Source organism: Phytophthora sojae (genome assembly GCF_000149755.1).
Source record: "Phytophthora sojae unplaced genomic scaffold PHYSOscaffold_1, whole genome shotgun sequence".
NCBI lineage: Eukaryota > Oomycota > Peronosporomycetes > Peronosporales > Peronosporaceae > Phytophthora > Phytophthora sojae.
Window position 1 is genome coordinate 3,114,166 of NW_009258115.1, and position 19,791 is coordinate 3,133,956.

At 54.7% G+C, this 19,791-nt stretch overlaps 3 protein-coding genes across 3 annotated transcripts; 2 read left to right on the forward strand and 1 right to left on the reverse strand.

Annotated features, from left to right (window-relative positions):
* Positions 1-2,192: 2,192 nt before the first annotated feature.
* PHYSODRAFT_476982 (hypothetical protein) lies at positions 2,193-2,720 on the forward strand (the record flags this gene model as incomplete). The annotated part of the gene is made up of 1 exon (XM_009516382.1): positions 2,193-2,720. A coding segment is annotated over one exon (528 nt), but the record flags the coding sequence as incomplete, so codon positions are not given.
* Positions 2,721-10,231: 7,511 nt separating this feature from the next.
* PHYSODRAFT_553971 (hypothetical protein) lies at positions 10,232-13,594 on the reverse strand (the record flags this gene model as incomplete). Its single annotated transcript, XM_009516383.1, has 1 exon — positions 10,232-13,594. The coding sequence occupies exon 1, from the start codon at positions 13,436-13,438 to the stop codon at positions 10,232-10,234; it is 3,207 nt and encodes a 1,068-aa protein (XP_009514678.1). The 5' UTR covers positions 13,439-13,594.
* Positions 13,595-17,608: 4,014 nt separating this feature from the next.
* On the forward strand, positions 17,609-19,789 carry PHYSODRAFT_284095 (hypothetical protein). Its single transcript, XM_009516384.1, is given in 8 exon segments — positions 17,609-17,918; positions 18,008-18,208; positions 18,280-18,704; positions 18,750-18,821; positions 19,085-19,234; positions 19,288-19,614; positions 19,625-19,638; positions 19,705-19,789. 3 exon segments carry the CDS (start codon positions 18,750-18,752, stop codon positions 19,510-19,512), a joined length of 447 nt encoding a protein of 148 aa, XP_009514679.1. The 5' UTR covers positions 17,609-17,918; positions 18,008-18,208; positions 18,280-18,704; the 3' UTR covers positions 19,513-19,614; positions 19,625-19,638; positions 19,705-19,789.
* The last annotated feature ends 2 nt before the right edge of the window (positions 19,790-19,791 follow it).

The window sequence follows — 19,791 nt, forward strand, 5'->3', positions numbered from 1 at the left end:
CCGACCGAGGCTTCATGGTGCCTACTTTTAGGTACACATGCATTTAGTTACGTACTTCGGCCGCACTTATTAGTGTAGCCGCGGTCGTCATTTGATGTGTCCGGAATCGCCTTATTGCGATCGTTCACACTAGATATTTGTATAGGGACATAGGACTCATCATAGGATGGCCAGAACGAGGCCCCCAGGGCCTCAGAAAACTCAGAAAACTCAGTAATAAAAAGACAGTCTTCCCCCAAAGCCAACGAGGGTCAAGTCCGACTTCGGTAAGTGTAGCTAGCTTATTGTAGTGCCTGGACACGCTCGGCCGCGTGTGGATGCCTGTCGGGGAGCTTATCGCGCATTGACCGAGAGTTTCCTTGGTAGCGCCAAGAGTTGGCGTGGCCGGAGAGGCAGGAACATTATTAGGGTATCGTTCAGTATATATTTGTGGGACTAGAGTATCCCTGAGTGTATTAGTCTACCTACCGAGGTTTTACCTTGGTCCCCCTGTATAAGGCCTAACACACCGGTACCCTTCCTTTCTGAGGGACTGCAGTGGGGTTGCGCGAAAGCGCTACATAGTATCCTAGCCTTAGCTCGTGGCTAGTGGTACAGGTTTTTGGGCTGACCGAAGATAACCTAAGGTACACAGAGGCGCTTGCAACCGACCCGGTGTAAGGGATCGTTCCTGGTCTTCAGTTTTTGATCCAATAAGCGCTTACCTTTGCGGGTTAGCGTGTTGTTGGTGTCTCTAATACCTTTTGGTAGAGGAGGATTTTAGTGGAACTACCACACCACAGGAGTATCGTGCTGGAGCCCAGCAACGTGAGCAGAAAAAAGAAAAGCTGCAAGAAGAAATAAATCGGGCACGCAAGGATCTGGTGCAAGAGGAAGCTGACGTAGAAGTAGCAAGACTGCGGGACGAATTCACTGAAGAGCCTTTTACACTGAAGCCACCCACGCGCACTGACATTGTACGATGGGTGTCGAAGTGCTGGTCGGATCTCAGTCGGGAGACAATAATCAGCGGTTTTGCCAAAGTTGGTATTCTCAACGATACACGCGTGGTTGCTTGTGCTCCTGCAGTGGAACACATTGAAAACACCATTGTCGAAGACTTAGAAAGATGCAACTTAGCCGGCGGACAAGTTGATTCGGACGATGACATCGGTTCAGGCGACGACATCGACAGCGAAGGCAGCGACAACGAATAATTAGCGATGCAAGCTAATTTGAAATGCATGCTTTGATAAATCTTTGATGTGCAGTCAGCTGGTGACGCTTGTGATTTGCAATAAGTGCTTGTGCAGTGACGCCTAGGACTAAGATGATACGGTAATACATGTGAATTATTCTGAAGTCTCATATAATACAAATTAGATACAGAATCTTGTTGTGTATTTTTTTCTATGCGAACACAAGTTGTGTTCGCGTAGGTAGGCATTACGCGACTCGTAACACAGCGAAACACGCCGACTTTCAGGTGGCACATCCGTGTTGCGCGGGGGATGCCCGTAGCAGCTGCTAGGCAACGCAGTGTTTGCTGTTCGTCATAGGGGCTCGCGGCTTGCGCGCAGTCACTAGCGCCGCGGGGTCGGTGCGCTGGCTCCAGATCTCAGAGACCTTCCGTCTCGAGATCTTGAATAGCTTCGCCGCATCTTAAATGCCCCCCCCCCTGTGTGCTCTCCCCTCTCTCAATTTGGTTCGCGGGCACGTCCTGGCGCATTGTTCGGGAATTGTTGGCTGGAATTTAGCAATGTCACAGAAGGATTTGGCCAATATTCGATGGTGACGGAAATTCATATTTTAAACCAATTAAAATATGGTGTGTACAATATATATACATAAAACCTTATGCGCATATTATCGTGGACCAGAGAAGTAAGCTTTTTGAGCACCCGATCAACGCATACCCTTCATATGTGTTAAGTATGATGGTCATTTTAGCAAGGATGCCTCGATCGGAAGACTGTACAGCACGGATTCTAAACCAGCAAGTTGCGACCGGGAGTTTGTTGTTGTCCTAATAAGTAACTAACACGGGGACGGCGTACATGCATTCGCTTAAGCGAAAGCCTCCATCCACTCACGACCCGCAGCATCACATTTCTTGTACAGATCTTGTAACCTCTATGAACCAAAAGAGTGGTACTGTTCAAAACGTTTAGTGGTATTGTGACTGCATCCCTGAGTTGGTGCTTAGAGCATCTTGTCCGTGCGCGCAAGCATGCTGGCAGGCGCTGGTACTTCATTGGACTGGTCAAACCTGGCAGCGGCGTGAGTTACGCCAATTTCTGTGGAACTGTATGTCGAGATCGCCACCAAAACTGTCATCAGCAGTACGAGCGCGATTGCGTTCAGCTTTTGCTGATGAAGTTGCAGCATACGAGGTGGAATGGAACAGGATATGGTGGATACTAAGTTCCATTTGTATCACAGTCCTATGGAAACAACGCAACCGAGTCGCGCACCAAGGGGAACAAGTGACACAGCACGGCAGTCAACAAGAGTTCTTGAAAATCGGGCTGCAACAGTTACGGGCGTTGGCTTTACGCGAAAGAAGACGCTCCCAAACCAAAATCCAAGGCACGCGCCTGCTCCTATGTTTAGGAATCTTGGCGCGACAGCCACTAGAGGCACCACCGCAAGGGGTGAGTCAAGTACAGCCACCGGATCGCTCGACGACACCGGCGTTAATATCCTGGCTTAGGAAATTCCAGACATCTTGTACACAGTAATGTTTTAACATTATTTAAAATTGACCAGTCTGATCCTCTCTCTGCTTAGAGCATCTCCAGCGGGCGGTGCACTGTAAACGGTACAGTAACGGCAAAGGGGTCTTTTCAGTGAAATATACGGTCCCGCTACGGCGATTTAGCGTAACGCTATTTTATCCTCCCATCGGCTCACGGTAAAGCGCCAGCCACGGTAAACGCCATTGTGGCTGCACTCAGCACTATCAGGCCGCAGAGACCGCGCAGCTACGCTGCGATCACTATGGAGGAGGTGAACACACGAGGTCACATCCTCGCTAATGTCCTGGGCGCCGCCACGACACCCGCAAGGCGGTCTCGCAGGCCGCTGCCCCATTCGATAAAATTGGGCGTCGCGACCGTGTACGAGCCAATCGTAGGGGGCCGCTGATATAGCGGCCTTGCCGTGATTTGGCGAGAGACCGCCAAATTTTGCCGTTTTAAATTAGCGTTACTGGGAGATAAATGGTTTATCGCTAATGCCCTGGGGCCTTCGGCACCGTTAGTTACCGTTCGCCACCGCTTGCCACCGTTTACGTTTCGGCAAAACGTTCGTTTCCCCGCTCAAATCCTGAAATAGAGCAGTGAGCATCAATACAATAATCAAGTAAGAAGACAGGTGGTTCGAGGGGATGCAAACAGCAATGACAAGAACAAGCATCGGCTGACAGGAGGATTGCTGGGGCTAACAGTGTACTAGTATTACATTAAACAGTTGCATTGAAGAAGGAGTGAATACTGACCGTGCTAGTTGTTGTCTGCAATCGCTCGCAGTAGCCCCTTTGCGATGGATCTCCGCAGCGTTTTCTTCTCTTTCGACAGCTTCCGCATGCTGTGGCAGTGCTTGTAGGCGGCGGAACTACTCGTGCGTAAGCAGGTAACGCTGGGGCAGCAGGTATACTCGCTTGCTCGTGAAATTGCGCTCTTCGACTTTCGCTTTTTGGGCTCCTTTAGTCGCTGCCGCAGCGAGTCTGGGTTCATATCGCTGTCTGGATACCTCTCTTGGAAAAGGACAAACATCTCAACCCACTTGTTGGGAGCTCTCGGTCGTGCTGCAGCTACTGCTCGAAAGTATTCCAAATCTGATGACGATATTCTAGTGTACTTACGCTTCTTGCTTTTGGCAGCAGGACGAACAGCATGTCCGCCTTCACAACGAGAACCGTGTGCAGCTTCAGCATGAAGGCCACTACCTTGGTCGACTGGCGCTTGTGTGAGATGCCACTCACCAAAGCATTGCTAGTTGTCGCCAGATCTGGTGTTGCTCCCACCCCCACCGCAATGTCAGCTGTGCTTAAAAGCCTAGAGACTGCTGTGCTGGTTGCAGCGATATCACGCGACGGCGTTGCTGGTAGGATAGCATCTGCGGCGTCACTGCACTCAGTAAATTCGCTCCGGGCAAAGCCTTCTGCGCGTGGGGGCTTAATTTTTGGTTCGCGACCATTGTTGGCCGCTGATTTGAGGGCAGCCCATTTGCGTTTGAGAGCAGATTCGTACTTGGGAAAAATACTCTCACAAAGTCGACTTGCAAAATCATAAACACGGACAAACACTTGCGTTCTGCGCTTGATGGTCTTTGTAGCTCGCAATACACCAAACAAATCTATCATCAGCTTCTGCTCGTCAGTATTTTCCTTGCTGGTAGTCTTACGATTTAGATCAAACGAGAACAGCGGAGGTCTGCTTCCGAAGGATTTTTTAGTGCAGCTATCCACCTTCGGGTCCGACATTTGCTTTAACTTCCCCTCGATCGTTGAGTAGGATCTCCGGCGCAAACGAAAAGCCACATTTGTGTTAAACTCTACCACCATGTTGAAAAGTATCGTCGTGACACGGACACACGATTTCCACACAGCCCCTTCTCGATCCTGCTCAAACCGGACTTGACGCAGCAGCTCGTACTCTTCTAGCGAAAAATCAGAGGATGGCTCGTACGAAGTCTCAGTCAGCTGCATCGACTCAAAGAACGCCTTCGTGCGAAGGGGGGGGGTTGACTGGGCAACTTTTGCGCAGTTGAAAAATAGTTCCTTTATTGTTTTCTTGTGGTGTCGAGAAGCGGTAAGTGCTGCATCAATGCCAGCATTGCTAACACGCGCGTTTTCAAAACTTCGTCTCCATTGGTCGAGATCAAAGTCTCTGCGTGAGGCTGAGCGGTATTGCGGAGAAATCTGGGGTTGGGACAGCATCGTTAGCGCAAACTCCATTTGTGCCGACTCTGGCAACGCGCCTCGGCTTAGCAATGCAGCTTGAGCTAGTTGTATGAAGTCCAGTTCCCCTAAATTTGCATTACGACCAAACTTTGTCCCAACGCGGAGATTGTGGCGAACAATAAAAATGTCAAGAATTCGCAAACCAACGGGAGCTGACACAGTGCGGATGAGTAGTTTTTTCAAGGCGGAGTGAAATCCTTCGAGTTGACTGATGGATACGACTCTCCCGTCTTAGCAGCCTCCTCGTACGTGTTATTAGAGACAAAGATATCTCCGCGACGAATCGGCTTCGCGTTACTTTCATAACAGCCGCGCCACTCTGCATCCGAGCAGTTCACGTCCGCCAATGCAACACTTCTCACAGCACGTAAAAATCCTTTCTCCATTTCGTCAACGGGTCGCAGCTTGCGATCTACTGTGTACAGCGCATTACTTAGCTCCTTAGATAACCACTTTCGCTTAGTTGACTTAACCATATCGGTTATGCGCTGTATTACATGGAACGGGTCTTGCTTGGTCGAGACACGATCACCGAACACTCTGCTAACCAGATTGCGAACTCCAGTGGCATCATCACTTACTACCAAAAGCTCAGCATCGTCAGTAAACGGTGCAGGCATGGGCTCCACACGGTTTAGTAGCTCCTCAGTTTCTCTGAGCGTGTAAGGCAACGACCAACAATCTGCCCAATTTCATTTTGAGCGAGAAGAAGCATCTTACAGTTTGCCATACCATCACGTTTCCCACTGCCTGTCCAAATCTCAAGACGCTTACAAAATTTCACGGAGTGATCAATGCGGAGCGCTCTTCGAATCTTCAAGTGCTTCATGAGATTTTCACACAGAGAACTGTAAATCGTTGTAAATTCCATCCAAAACGCTGTCAGCGTTTGGGTAGTTGGTGGAGCGTTGTCGGAGGCATACTGAGAGCTAGTCGACGTGGTCGGAGATACATAGTCAGCATTAGCGTTCCGGAGTCGCCGAACTCTATCCGCAAAAAGAGTGTAGAGCTTGTAATACCGGCTTTGGCGCCGGCGCTCCACAGTAGCCAATGCACTCGACAGCCCATTCGGCGACATAATCCCATCATGAACCATTTCCATAAACTCGTTAGAAAGCCCTCCTTTCACCGACAAAACAAAAGGTAAGTGAACCAGAAACTCCACGTCCTTCTGCAAATATGCTGGTGATATTGTAGTAAAACAAGTTCCTGATAATGGTGTAACCCCCGGTGACGGCGCTGTACCCTTCGATGGCTGTGGAGATGAACACAGCGATGAAGACAGCTACGATAGCGCTGGATCAGATGAAAGCGATAGCAGTAGCGAGAGTATGGATTGTAACGAGTCCGAAGAGAGCGAGTATGAGGTGCAACACGTGCATTCGTACCGCACGTAAAGCAAGTCGCACTTCGCGTCAACAAGATCGACTGTACCGTGAACGTACTCCTTTACACGTGGCGAGCAGTAACAGCCAAGAGAAGCACACTCAGCGTTGCCCCCATTCAAACACTCAGGGACCCACACAACAATCGGCCGGGAAAACAACTTTGTGAGAGGGGCCATGTCGTCTTTCCAGCTCGTTAGCTCCGGGTACAGTACACTTGGCGGGAAAGCACGCTGCGACTTCGCTTCTTGCACTCGCCGTCTGCACTCTTCAGCGTCCATTGCGAGCTCGAACGTTGTGCGGGCTTACTGTTCACTCCCCACTCTATTCACTTCAGCGACTTTTGGCTAACTTAAGATATTTTAGTCGGGCGGAGTCGGAGATCGGAGCTGCAACCAATCGGATCGGAGCCGCCGGGGCCTAGCGGCCCCGGCATCTCCGATAAACCGATAAAATACCACGCTATCCCGCCAAATCGGGTGCCGTTATCCGTGGGGAGCGTATGAAGAGCCGCTTTACAATTACTGTATCTTGAAAATTGTATGCAGACCTGATTTCGACGCTACGCTCGTAGCGAGCCACTCCCACTATAACTCACGTTTTGTATGTGGTGACACATCATGTATCGAGGCATTCGTTATGTGTCACACATCACTCGTCGCTTGGCTCAGATCAGGCGGGCCAATTTGGGCCATGAGAGAGAGCCCATAGCTCCGCTTCTAGTGAAGAAAATTGAAATCTGAAAGTGGGGGCGAAGAGGCCGTGATCTAAGCTCACGGCGTACGTGAGCTTAGCGCCGGTTCCGATGTGAAACGCACTGAAAAATGCGCGCACAAATACCTCCTTCGGGGAGGACATCTTGGTTTTTGTATTGAACGGGTGGCTCGCTTTATGCGGTGGCTCGTTTTATGCTCCCCACGGATACCGTTTACAGTGCACCGCTGGAGAAGCTCTTTTAAGAGAACTGGGCGTCCCTTCATGAATGCACATGACAGGTCGGAAACCTGTGATTTCGGCGAATTTAACTCTTCAATAAGAGGGACATCGCCGTTGAGACCGACATGGATAGAAAGCCCTGCATCTAGATTGGGTAATGCCGCTGTATGAAGCGCTAAATGTATGTAGATCTCGAGCGATTTATCCTCAAAGTTGGCGTTGCCTGGCGCCTCTGCTATGTTTCTTACCGTTATTTATGCAGCATATAAAAAGCCATATGTATTTGTGTGACCTTTCAGGTAGGGGTGAAAGATCGCGCATTACTAGCGACAAGATGACTGACAAATAGTGAGGGGGAATGCACACCATGTCCTCGTTGCCGAACGGGACAAGAAAAGGAAAAGCCACTTTGGCATTACTCCTTTGATGGACATATTAGTAGATATGCAAACTTTCAGCATCCCTACACTCGCCAGGAAAAACCGAATTTATTATTTTCCCGAGATTCCCGTACATTGTTGAAGGGACGTCCAGCTTTAAAAAGCGTCACCGCCAACAGCTACATAGCATACTACTACGTGGTACTTGGAGCATACCGGTAAGCTGGAGTTTCTAACCAAGTCATCTACTAACTTATCCATGTAGATCAACTGGCTCGACGCCTGCAGTAGAGATTTAGTGATGCTGTGCCAGCCATTTTGTGCTTGATTCACTTGTACTACAAAACTCACTGCTCGGACTTCTGGTGGGCTACTGCCCAACCGAATTCACTCCCTCTTACACTTGTCATCCGCAACAATCCCACCGAAAAGCAGGGGAAATATTTCGGTAGTGTCGTACATTTGGCTTCTTGACCTATGATTTTGACCACCAAAGATATCATGATTGCTGGTAGATCACAACATGCACTGGATGCATGGCGATACATGTATCATATTCGACGTCCCAGTCATCTACACTTTTAGTAGTTCAGACTGCTAAAGCGATTGGAGCTGTGCGAGAGGCTATACTGCGACAGGAGTGCAGTAAGCTCGCCACAATGAAGACAGCGTTCCATCCACTGGGGAAGCCAACCGTCCCGCACTGGACTTGCTGTCGCGATTTTGAAGACAACACGGACAAAGTGGGAGGAGGATCAGGCTAGTCTAATTGAACTTAACCTTAGGTTTGCAAGATGCGGCCCTACTGCCAACTACAATGTACACGCTTGTTTGAGAATTGTTAAGAAATAAATGCACCCGAACCATTAGCCCAGCTTGACAAACAAAACGTTCAGGGCTTTATAGTGAATTCTAGTTAATGCATAACCAAATAGAGCCCCTCTTCCTCCGGTAGTGCGGCCCATGAACCCTGTCGTGTCCTCTGAGGACGCCTCCGAGCGAAGCAGTGCACGACGAGCGCGCACACATACTCCGCACCGAAGCGTTGTCGGAGGACGCGAGGGAGTAGACAATCAATACATTATGGGATCTTACCAAAGTCATGAAATGAACTGTTTTGTAGTAGCAACAAGGCAGCGTCAGCCAGTCTTGGTATTTGTATTTGTATTTGTATTTGTATTTGTATTTGTATTTGTATTTGTTGCGGTTTGCTTGGCTACCTTACTCCCGGAGGCGCACACTGCTGCAGCTCCACCTACGTCGGTAGTGGACACCACCGACCTCACCCGCGGCCACGTGTAGGTAAGCTGTTGGTGGTGTCGCAAACAAATAACTACGAAACGACGTGAGGGCCTCTAAGAGTCAAATGAGCGGCGAAACTTCTCGGGAATACATGAAAAATGCCAAAGCTAAAGTAATTGATCAGCCCGGCTGAAGGCGCTTACCAGTTTGCTGGGCCTGCTACTGTAGTACTAGGAAATCTAAACGATCTAAGCTCGCCGTGGTGTTTTAAATATGTAGAGGGAGTTTGTTGGTGTCGCAGCGCTCCTCCGCACAGTTCTATCGAACCGCCAATCATTACTACCACTACTATGCTGCGCCCGATATTAGTCAGGATACGAAGTGCAACGAAATGCATCGAAAAGAGTAGCGAAGAGGAACGCAGGAGAGCCTCCGAGCACTCTGCGCCTGGCAGTACCAACAGAATTGGCAAGTCGTACTATTCGCCAATCAAATCACTAGATTTGATTTGTCGTCAAACTGTCTTACGAATGCTCGACACAAGTGATTGATAAACGCGTTCCTTGTGCCCTGGTCCGCGGGTCTCGTCGTTCTCGTTTTGCTAATGTGCGTAGTTGTTGTGGCCCTGCTGCTTGAAAAAGCTGCAACACTGCTTTTATCTTGACTTGGCTGCCTTGATGAACCACTCGATTTCTCAATACCGTCCCGCAGACCGTACTGAGGATCAACCAAATTCGCTTCCACCGACGAAGTGTAGCGGAGTATGAGCAGGAGTGGAATGCACAGCTACTTGGCATTGTCGTCAGGTGCAGTGGCTGTTGAGGATGCATGCGAGCACGGGCGCAGCAGACACGGTTAGACAGGTTTCAACCCCTGACATCACTTTCTACACAGACCCGAACAAATCTGAGACCGACGACTACACTGTACCAATATCAATAAAGTGCAATGTTGAAGCTTACCCGTCCGTGAAAATACATTGAAGTTCATGTGTTCTGCTATTTTCATGGAGAATCGAGGCCTGATGTACACTAAACTCAACGACTTCTCCAGGACTGGTATCTCCAAAATATACGACTCCCAAAGAAAAGATAAACGAATTTGAGGTGAATAGTCATCATTCCATTCGTTTCCTGTTAAGTAATTCTACAGCATGCACGTTGCAATTGTGGACTCCAGGAAGACGACTGCCCGCGCAACCATGCGCAGGACGGCCAGCGCCTTAAAGTCCACCTACAAAGTTGCCGCGACAGTCCGAGGCGCAAGTGAGCCTTCTATCGACTCCTCTTCTCGCCACAGCACTGCCACTGCCTACGCACGCGACCCACAAACACACGAACTGCTTACACAGTGCGGCTGGCGCGGATCGAACGCTGCGTGTTCGTCACCACAGAGTGCGTCATCGTCGGGTGGCCCGCGTTGATGCGCTCCGTAAACGCCTTGCTGGCGTACGTGTTCTTCGTCAGGATGTAGTTCACCATAAACTTGATCAGGTCAAGCGGGAACTGCCACACGATGGCCCACAGCCAGGCAATCAGCGTGTAGCCGCCGCCGCAGCCGATCACGGCAATACGGTCCGTCGGGTAGCCGCCGAAACCGATCCAGCCGATCACCGAGGCCACGATCTGAGCGAACACGAAAGCAATCAGAAGCAGGTTGCACGGCTTCTCAGCGAAGAACCAGTTGTTGGTGCCGGCAGTTCGCGTCACGAAGATCAGCGCCTGGCCGGAGATAGACACCTGCAGGTACACCAGCGAACGGAGCACACCCTCCTTGCGCTGGATGCCGGGGCCGATCATCTCGTTGTCGCGCGTCCACGTCTGGTTCCAGTTGCTGAAGCCCCACACGTAGTCGCAGAAGCCAACCTGGTTCGTGATGGGAACCTCGTCGTTGCCAATGAACGTCACACCCTTGCCCAGCTGAGCCGCCGTGAACACGTCGTAGTCGCCCTCGTAAGCGGCACCGCCAGCGCCCAGAGTGTAAGCGTACACGTACTGGTTGTACGCAACCTCGGCCGACGGCTTCGCGTCGTTCGGCAGCGAGTTGAGGTGCACGTCCGCCAGGTCCTCGAACAGCTTCGAGCGCGAGTCGTACTTCTCCTGGTACTGCGTCCAGTACGCGTCGATCGCCTTTTCACGGAAGTCGCCCACGTCCGCGATGCTAGCGGCCTGCGGCACGCTGCCCGTCATCTCACCACAGCCCGTCGCGTTGTTCTCCATCACGCACGTCTGGTACTGGTCCTGGAAAAAGTCGTGACACTCGTTCTTCATGCAGCTCACGCACAGGTTCTCCACGCCCGTGCTCTCGAATCCGCTCGAGTTGTTGACGATCGCGAACAGCACCACCGTCGACAGCGTCAGCCACAGGCCGAACGAGATCGACGAAACGAACACCTCCTTCAGCTTCCACGAGTCCGGGTGCGGCGACGCCACCACGTTGTCCTTCGAGATCGTCAGAATGGTGCCGTCGTTCAGGATGGCCAGAATCACAACAAGGATCGGAGGGAAGTACCAGTTCCACGCCACCGTCAGGATGCCGAACGTGAACACGATACGCACCGTCATGGCGATCGAGTACATGGCGTAGTTCTTCATGCGCAGGAAGATCTCGCGGCTCATGCGGATGGCCGTGATGATCACACTCAGACCGGGCGACACAAGCACGATGTCGGCCGCAGCACGCGCAGCGTCCGTCGCATCGTCCACAGCAATACCAATGTCGGCCTGAGCCAGGGCCGGAGCGTCGTTCACACCGTCACCCGTCATGCCCACCACCTTGTCCAGCGACTGCAGGTGCTTCACGATCTCGAACTTGTGCTCCGGGAACACCTGAGCGAAGCCGTCCGTGTCGTAGATCATCTGCGCCAGGTTCAGGCCAGGCGGCGGCGCAGTGTTAAAGAAAGAAGTGTCCAGGATGTTCGTCGGCATTCCCAGCTGACGGCACGTCTCCACGGCAATGGCCTTCTGGTCACCCGTCACCATCTTCACAGCGATACCCAGAGCAATGGCCTTCTTCACCGTGTCGGCCGTGTCGTGGCGAGGCGGGTCGAACAGCGGCAGCAGACCGATCATCTGCCACTCGCACTCCTCCACCGGAACGTCGCCGCTGCGAGAAATACCCACACCCAGACCACGGTAGCCGCGCGAAGCGAACTCGTTGATACGGTCCTCCACCTCCACGCGCAGCGTGTCCGCGTTCACGTCCATGTCCAGCACCACCTGCGGGGCACCCTTCACGGCACGCAGGATCTCGCCCGTGCGGTTGTCCTTCAGCTTAGCAATCGTGCGCTTCGTCGTGGGGTCGAACGGCGTGTAGTGCAGCAGAGTGTACTCCTGCCACATCGTGTCCTTGCCCGGGTATGTGTTGTGGCACACCACGTCGATGGCCTCGTTGTTCTCCGTACGCGCAGACAGAGCGCCGTACTTCAGGATGTCATCCGCCGTGAAGTTGTTGTACGGGATCAGGTTGTCCATGTCCACCGAGAGCTGGTTCAGCGTCAGCGTTCCCGTCTTGTCCGAGCACAGCACCTCCATGCTGGCCATCTCCTCAATGCACGTCAGACGCGTCACGATGGCGTTCTCCTTCGCCAGCGCCGACGAACCGATGGCCAGCGTCACCGACAGCACCGTCGGCATGGCCACGGGGATACCGCCCACGATCAGCACCAGGATGTTGGCCACGCCCAGGCAGCCGTCCGTCACGATGACGCACGGGTTCTGCGACGTGCGGCCGGCCATCTGCACCAGCAGCTCCACCACGCACCAGAACAGGATCGACACCATGCAGAAGTTGCCCACCGTCGTCAGCACCATCTGCAGACGGCCGTGCGAGTCCGCCGTAGCGATCTTCTCGGCGGCGCGGCCCAGGAACGTGTTGATGCCCGTGCTCGTCACGACGGCCTCGATCTCGCCCTGCTTCACCACCGAGCCCGAGTAGCCCTCGTCGCCCTCGTTCTTGGTCACCGGCAGCGACTCGCCCGTCAGCGACGACTGGTCCACCTTGACCGCGTCGCCCTCCAGGAACTTGAGGTCGGCCGGGATCACGTCACCCAGACGCACACGCAGCACATCGCCGGGGACCAGCAGGTCCGCCGGAATATTCTTAATCTCCCCGTCACGGAACACCTTCGCCTCCGGGGCCAGCTGGCCCATCAGCGCCGACACGGCGTCGCCGGCCTGCACCTCCTCGAAGTAGCCGATGCACGCGTTCAGCAGCAGCAGGAACAGGATCAGCGCGAAGTCGGCGTAGTCCAGCAGCACGATCGACAGGATGGCGGCCACCTCCATGGCCCACGACAGCGGGTTCCACATGAAGCCCAGGAACAGCGTCAGCTTGTTCACCTTCTCCTCCGGCAGCTTGTTCGGGCCGTACTCGGCCAGACGCTTCTCGGCCTCATCCGACGTCAGACCCTCGCGGGACGTCTTGAGCTTGTCCAGCGCGGCGTTCAGCGGCACCTGCGCCCACTGGATCTGGCCAACGTCGTTCGTGTAGTTCTTGACGTCGTTGGGCGTCGCCATGGACATGTACGAGTTCCCTGCGGCACCAGTCATTTTGGGTCTGTCTGGTGCGGAGCCCGAAGCTTCGAACGAAAAGAGGTCAGTCGATCGGTCGAAGGCTCTGGCTGGTCTCTCGACGGAAAACGGACGACAGCGAGCGGAACACTTGCGGGCGTCGGTGACAGTCGGGGAATTGCAGAATGAAAGCGCCCAGCGCCGTGGCCGCACCGCCCGCCGCTGTCCTCCCTGCGCTCGTTGCCGCCCTGCGCCCCCTTCTGTTCAAGCCGCGCTCTCTGTCTCGCGCGGCGCGCTGATTGGATGCGTGGTTCCCGCCCAGCCAATCAGCGCCCGGATCAATCGGAGCCGCTGGCTCGAGGTTTTTCGCCCCGAACCGACTCGTTACTCGCGCGCCGGCTCGTCTGCCGCATACAAAGCGCAGCACGAGGTCTCTTTCGACAAGTGAGCGAGTCGCCGAGGTTTTTCGCTGCTGGTGTGCACCACACCGTATGCGACACCATCCGTATCTTTTTTATCGGAAGTGATTGGTTGTCGGGTGCGAGCAAGTACGTCGCCGGGCTCGCTGCGGAGCGTAGAGGCCCCGGCAGGCGAGGGCAGGCATGGGCGCCGCTGCCGACGCTGCCGCCGCCCCGGCGCCGGGCCGCAGCTCGGCTCCGGCGACCTGGGTTCGTGCATAGGTGGCTTCTGCGGGTGCGTGCCGTCCACCGCTGGAGCGGCGGCGGCGGCGGCATCGGTGTCGTCGGCTGGCCGGCTGGCAGGCAGCCGGCGGGTATTATAGTGAAAATCGGTCCTGAGCCGAGCCCGATTCGAGCAAGCGCGGTTGTTGGCAACAACAACTTGTTGCGGCATGCTGCTGCTGCCGCCGGCGGCGGCTGGTTGTGCTGATTGCCAACGATCTATCAAGTCCAAGGTGGATGTATGCATGCATTAATATGTATTGTTGCAGCGGTGGGTATTGTAAGACTGTAGCCTCGAGACGAACCCCACGAAAAACCGCGCTGCCGGTGCTGGGATGCTCTCAGCGTTGGTATTGTTGTCGTCGTTGCCGCGCTGGTTTGACAGGACCGTCTCTCCTGCGTTTGCTCAGCTACAGTAGCGAGTTATTTTATATTTATCATAGTCTCGCCGCGCTACCACAACATTTTGGCCGAACACCTACACATCACAGGAAACACGTGCTGGAGGTGAAACGAGCGCTAGGTGTCGAAACGGAAAGCATGCTGCTGCCGGTGTGTGTAGGTAGGTGTCCGGGCGACTTTGCCTGGTTCGCCTCAGTTTTTGCCGCCGTGTGTTCGCGTTGGCTAACATCGGCCAGCAGAGGCGATCGATCTCTCGCTAGCCGCCGCAGCATGTTGGGCCGACTGCATGTACTGTAAGGTTTAACGTTCGTGCGAGCTTCAAGCTGCAGCGGCGGCCAGCAAGCGACTCTCGTCTGCGACTCGAGATCCATGCGACGCGCGGTTGCTGCTGCTGCTTCGCGTTGCTGCTTCGCGCTGGGACCGCCGCGGCCGCACCGCATCGCTGGGGAAAAGCGTAAGGTACGTGTTGAAGGCGATCCTGATCATCGATGTGAGGCGGGCGGCCGCAGCGACTTGCAAAGCTGTTCGACCCTGCTCTGCGACGCCTCGAGCGCTCGGGCAAACCTCTGCGGCACTGCTGACGATCTGTCCGGGGACGACGGAGGCAGCGGTGGCAGGGCGTGTTTGCTGGTTCCAGCGGTCGTAAGGCGCGCGGCGAGCCGAGTTTGTAGGTGCCGACCGCAACGGCAACTCGAAGTTGAGCCCGGAGTACACACGTACGGTGCGTATACGAGTTAAACGGGACGAGGCGAGCCGAGCCGCAAGCCGGAGCGAGCCGGCAACGACAGGGTTGCAGGGCAATTGCCCCCCATGGGATCCGATTTGCTGCAAGCGCGATGGACGCCGGCGAGCGCAAACGCCGGCCGGTCGCGGGCCCAGGGAAAGACACGACCGACGCCGGCAATTGCAAGCGGCCCGCCCGCCCACCGCCGACGACCGGCCGGAATCGGGGCGCTCGCTGTGCAGCACACACAGAGCCGCCAGGGAGCGCGGCCGGGCTTTGGCAAAGCTCTTGAGCGCCCGGGCGCGTGACGAGCCAAGTGAGCCCGCCGTCGTGGCGTCGTCGGGATCGAACATTCGAAACGCGTGCAGCCGGGCCGCAGCCTGCGAGACCCGATACACCCCTATTTTGCGCGCAATGCGCGACGCGGGGTTTTCCATGTGGCGCCCGCAAGCAACGGCGCCGCGCTCGGGCCGCTCCGAGTGGTACCGCCGGTGGCGGCCTGCCAGAACGAATATAGAGCGGGAGGGCATCGGCCAATTGCAGCGCCACGGGCGACGAGAGCCGGGCGCGTCAGCGATCCGAGCCCAGCGCGGCTCGAGCCGAGGAGCTCGCGCTGCGCTGCTGCCTGGACCGGCGGACTGGCCCCGATGGCCGATGGCCAGCTCGGCGCCGGCCCCGAGTGAGCAGGGCACGCGCTTTCCATCGCGCCTGCTTGCTTGCTTGCTTGTCCGCCTGCCTGCAACGTGGCGCGAACGCGCGCCTGCCGCCCACACCTCCGTGCGTTTCTGCTGAGACCAACCACCCCACCCGACCGCACCAGCCACTCACGCGTGCGTCAGCCTCGCGCGCCGATGCACCGCGCCGCACCACGCTTGGCTCGCTCTTGTCCTGCCTGCTTGGGACACGCTGGTGAGGAATCGATCACCCCGCGCGACGACCGAGTGGAGTCTGAGCTGGATGGCTGCCGAGCCTTGTCATTCTTTGCAGCGGGCCCGCCCGCCTTCCCGGCGGTGCTGGACTGCTCTGTCTCCACGGGAGATCCACCCTTGCGTTTGCGAGGGATACCGTCATGGCGAGACCACTTTCGCTGCTTGCGCTCGCCGATGCGTGGTTGCCGCTGCAGCGGCGCATGCAATCCCTGTCGCCGTGACCAGCCTCTTGCTTGCCGCGTGAGGTTGGGTAGCCTTCGCCTACAGTCCGGACGCACCACACCCGTCAATGTTAGCGGCTCGCTGCGCTTGTACTGAGCTCAACGTCGGGGACTGCTGGGCGTCAGAGCTACGATGGTGGATGAGAGCGGCCTCGTGCTTACGTCGGCGCAGCGCACGCTCACGGAGGAGAGCGCGTATCCGGCAGCAGCGGCGCTGGAAGCTTGCAGTCTAAAGCGTATGAGGATCGTACTACATGTTAAGGCTGCTGCGTGCGCCGGCACCCTTTGCGTGGTGTCAGAGGAGAGGGTGGAGAGAGAAACTGCGTGCTTAGCGTCCTCGAAAGCGCTCGGCGCCGCGGTGAGCATTACAGTAGTGTATTTGGTTAACGTCGTCGCCGAAGATAAGTGTAAAGTTCGAGCAACATTAGAGCACCATTCTAGTAACATGTGAAAGGGCGTTTGATAAAACTGCTCGCAGCACCACGCCGACAATGGAGCGTGGGGCAGATGTCGAAGCCATCGTGGACTTGATGGAGAGCGAGTTGGGGCCTTCTTCTAGAAAACAAGATTCTTCAGCCCGTGCGAAATTCAACACCTTCTTGAAAAAACACGTAGACACCAACCTGACTATGGAGACGCTGAGGGTAGCACAGGTCACTAAGGAAATGCTTGGTAAGCTCCTTACCTTTCTGTTCAATGATCCTGACATCCACTGGCAAACATCGATGAACTATCTGAGCTCTATCAAGAGACAACTGGAGGAGAAAACGGGAACGGACCTGTTCCGCAGGGTATCGGCGTTGCCGACGCCATTTGCAAAAGCAATATCTCATGCTTGCCATCTCGGAAGGCAAAAAGCTGAAGAACCAAGCTCCACCCATAACAATTGATGATCTTCGCTGAATATCAACCATACTATTTCTCAAAGACGATAAGAAGGCGCTACTCGACCGCACTCTTCTTAACAACCAGTGGCTTGCAGTTGGTCGTAGCTCCGACGTAGGAATGCTACACTTTACGGACTTGCACTGGCATGGTAATTTTCTTCTCATTGATCTGACACGGTACGTGCATATACTTTGGCTTTAGCATTGTAATAAGTAATTGACCTGTGTGCTGCTTCAATAGCACCAAGGTGCAGCAGCAAGAGACTATCTCAATTTTTTGCTCTCCGATTTGCTGGAGCATCGATCCCTTTCACACGTTGGCTTCTCAGCTGGTTGCTGACCCATACAATATGTGTTCTCGCAAGTGACTGAAGCTACAACAGACGAGCGTGTGGCTGCATACATTAATCGAGTGTTAGAATCGGTGTATCAGTACGACACAAAGCGAGAGCTGACGCAAAGTCTACAGTCACACTCAGCGCGTCGAGGTGGCGCTGCGCATGCAAGCTCCAACGCTAGCGTCAACCTGGCTGATTCCACCGGGGGTTCTGGTCCATGGATGGATTTGCTACCTTACTCGAATACATATCGCCGACGACGGCGAGCGACCAGAACGTTGCAAAGGTGCTCGGAGGGTGGGTGGACACAAAGCAGGCTGGTCACCCGCCTACGCTTGCCTGTTTCGAAAAAGAATCACATCAGACATTCACAAGGGTCAGTACATTTGCTCAAGCACTACGGTTGCTTCACTTCTCCAAGATCGCACCGAAAGGTTTCGCGGACTGTCTTACCGCGACTCTGCTGATATACTACCGCGACACGCTTGCTGTCGCACCGCAACACATCGTCCACCAAGAACTGGAGCGGGTACATTCCACTCTGCACTCGCAGCTTGAATGTCAGGACGAGCTGCTTGACTGGGGAAGCAAGATTCGCAAACGCTTTGTCACCGACAACATCCTTTCACTTCCGATACAACATGTTGGAGACAGCCTTACAATCCAGGAGCAAGCAGAGCAGTTTGTTGGATTCCATACCTTTGCCGAAACGCTGGAACGGCTACTCATAGGACACCAGCAGCTGGTGACCTCCAATGAGGAGCTCAGGAGCATGCTACATCTTGAGCTTCGACGGCTTGATCGTCAACCCGAAGGCAACGCTTCCTCCACCAATGCGACGGAAGGTAGTCCAGATGCTGAAGTTTCTGGCGGGCTCTCGTTACGATCCCCTCATCTTGGTTAGGCGTGGCCCACTAGCTTGACGAAGCTGAAGGGTAGGCATCTCTCCGATGTTCTCGTCCAGTTCTACACAGAAGGCCTGGGTTCTATTCCAAAGGAACGAGGAAATCGCGGGCAGAAGGATTGCCTTCGAGCTGTTAAAATCGTTGCCTACGTTGCCGACTTAGCCAGCATCCCACCAGTTCCTGCATTATCGCGAGAGGTGGACAGGGTTCAATGGGTATCTGCAATGAAAAACATGGCAAGTCAGTGCGAAACAGTGTTAGTCAATGGCTTTACCAAAGCTGCTGATGCAAAAGAAGGAACACAGCGCAAGCGCCGTCGCTCTGGAAAACTTACCGGTATAGTCAAAGCCTGGGGTGAGCTAACTGATCAGCAGCGGGCGGCGTTTCGCTCACTACCGCGTATCCGGTTCTTAGCAGCATGAGTGAGATAGTTGGAGGCCTCTTGGTCAAGTTGGGATTACACAATGCATATGTAACTTGAATACACGTCATGCCACCTTCGATGCACCAGAGCACCACCAGCTTCAACGACATGAGCACCGCCAGATCGGAGTGCACCACGAGCTCCGAAAACAACGCTGCATCCGCGAGCACCACAGACTAATTCCGAGAGCAGCACGAGCTCGGAGTGCCCCACGAGGTCTGACAGCAGCCCGATCTCCAGGAGCAGTACGAGCTCCAAGTGCGCCATGAGCTGGGAGGGCAGCACGAGCTCCGAGTGCGACATGAGCTACACGAGCACCACTGAGGCCACAGCACCACAAGCTCCAAGAACATCGCACGCCCCGTGAGCACCAACAAGTCCGCGAGCACGACCGAGCCCACGGCCACCACCAGCTACATGAGCCCACCAGCTCCGAGTGTACCTCGATCTCCAAGAGTCCGAGAGCACCGACGAGTTCGCGAGCACCACAGAGTCCACGAGCACCAACGAGTCCACGAGCACCACCGAGATCACATCTACATGAGCCCCTCCAGCTCTGTGTACACCACGAGCGAGCTTCAAGATCACCACGAGCACCACTGAGTAACGTCCGCGAGCGCCACCGAGTCCAAGAGCGTCACTAACTGCACGAGCACCACCACGTCCGCGAGCCCCGCGAAAACTCCAGCTCCGAACGCATCACCAGCTATATGAGCACCACCAGCGAGTCTGCGAGCACCAACAAGAACATGAGCGCCACGAGTCCACGAGCACACCAACTATAAAGCCACCCACCATCTCCTCAAGCGCCACCGAGTCTGCGAACACCACCGAGCCCGCGAGTGTCCCCACTGTGTGAGCCGCCTCCTCTTCCTTGCTGTG

What these genes read in the sequence shown, in the direction of transcription:
- PHYSODRAFT_284095 (XM_009516384.1), top strand. Translation starts at nt 18,750, where the DNA reads ATGGCTTTACCAAAGCTGCTGATGCAAAAGAAGGAACACAGCGCAAGC. An exon ending in TCGCTCTGGAAAACTTACCG is followed by an intron (nt 18,822 to 19,084) that starts GTATAGTCAAAG and finishes CGAGCACCACAG; the next exon opens with ACTAATTCCGAGAGCAGCAC. An exon ending in GCTACACGAGCACCACTGAG is followed by an intron (nt 19,235 to 19,287) that starts GCCACAGCACCA and finishes AGCACCAACAAG; the next exon opens with TCCGCGAGCACGACCGAGCC.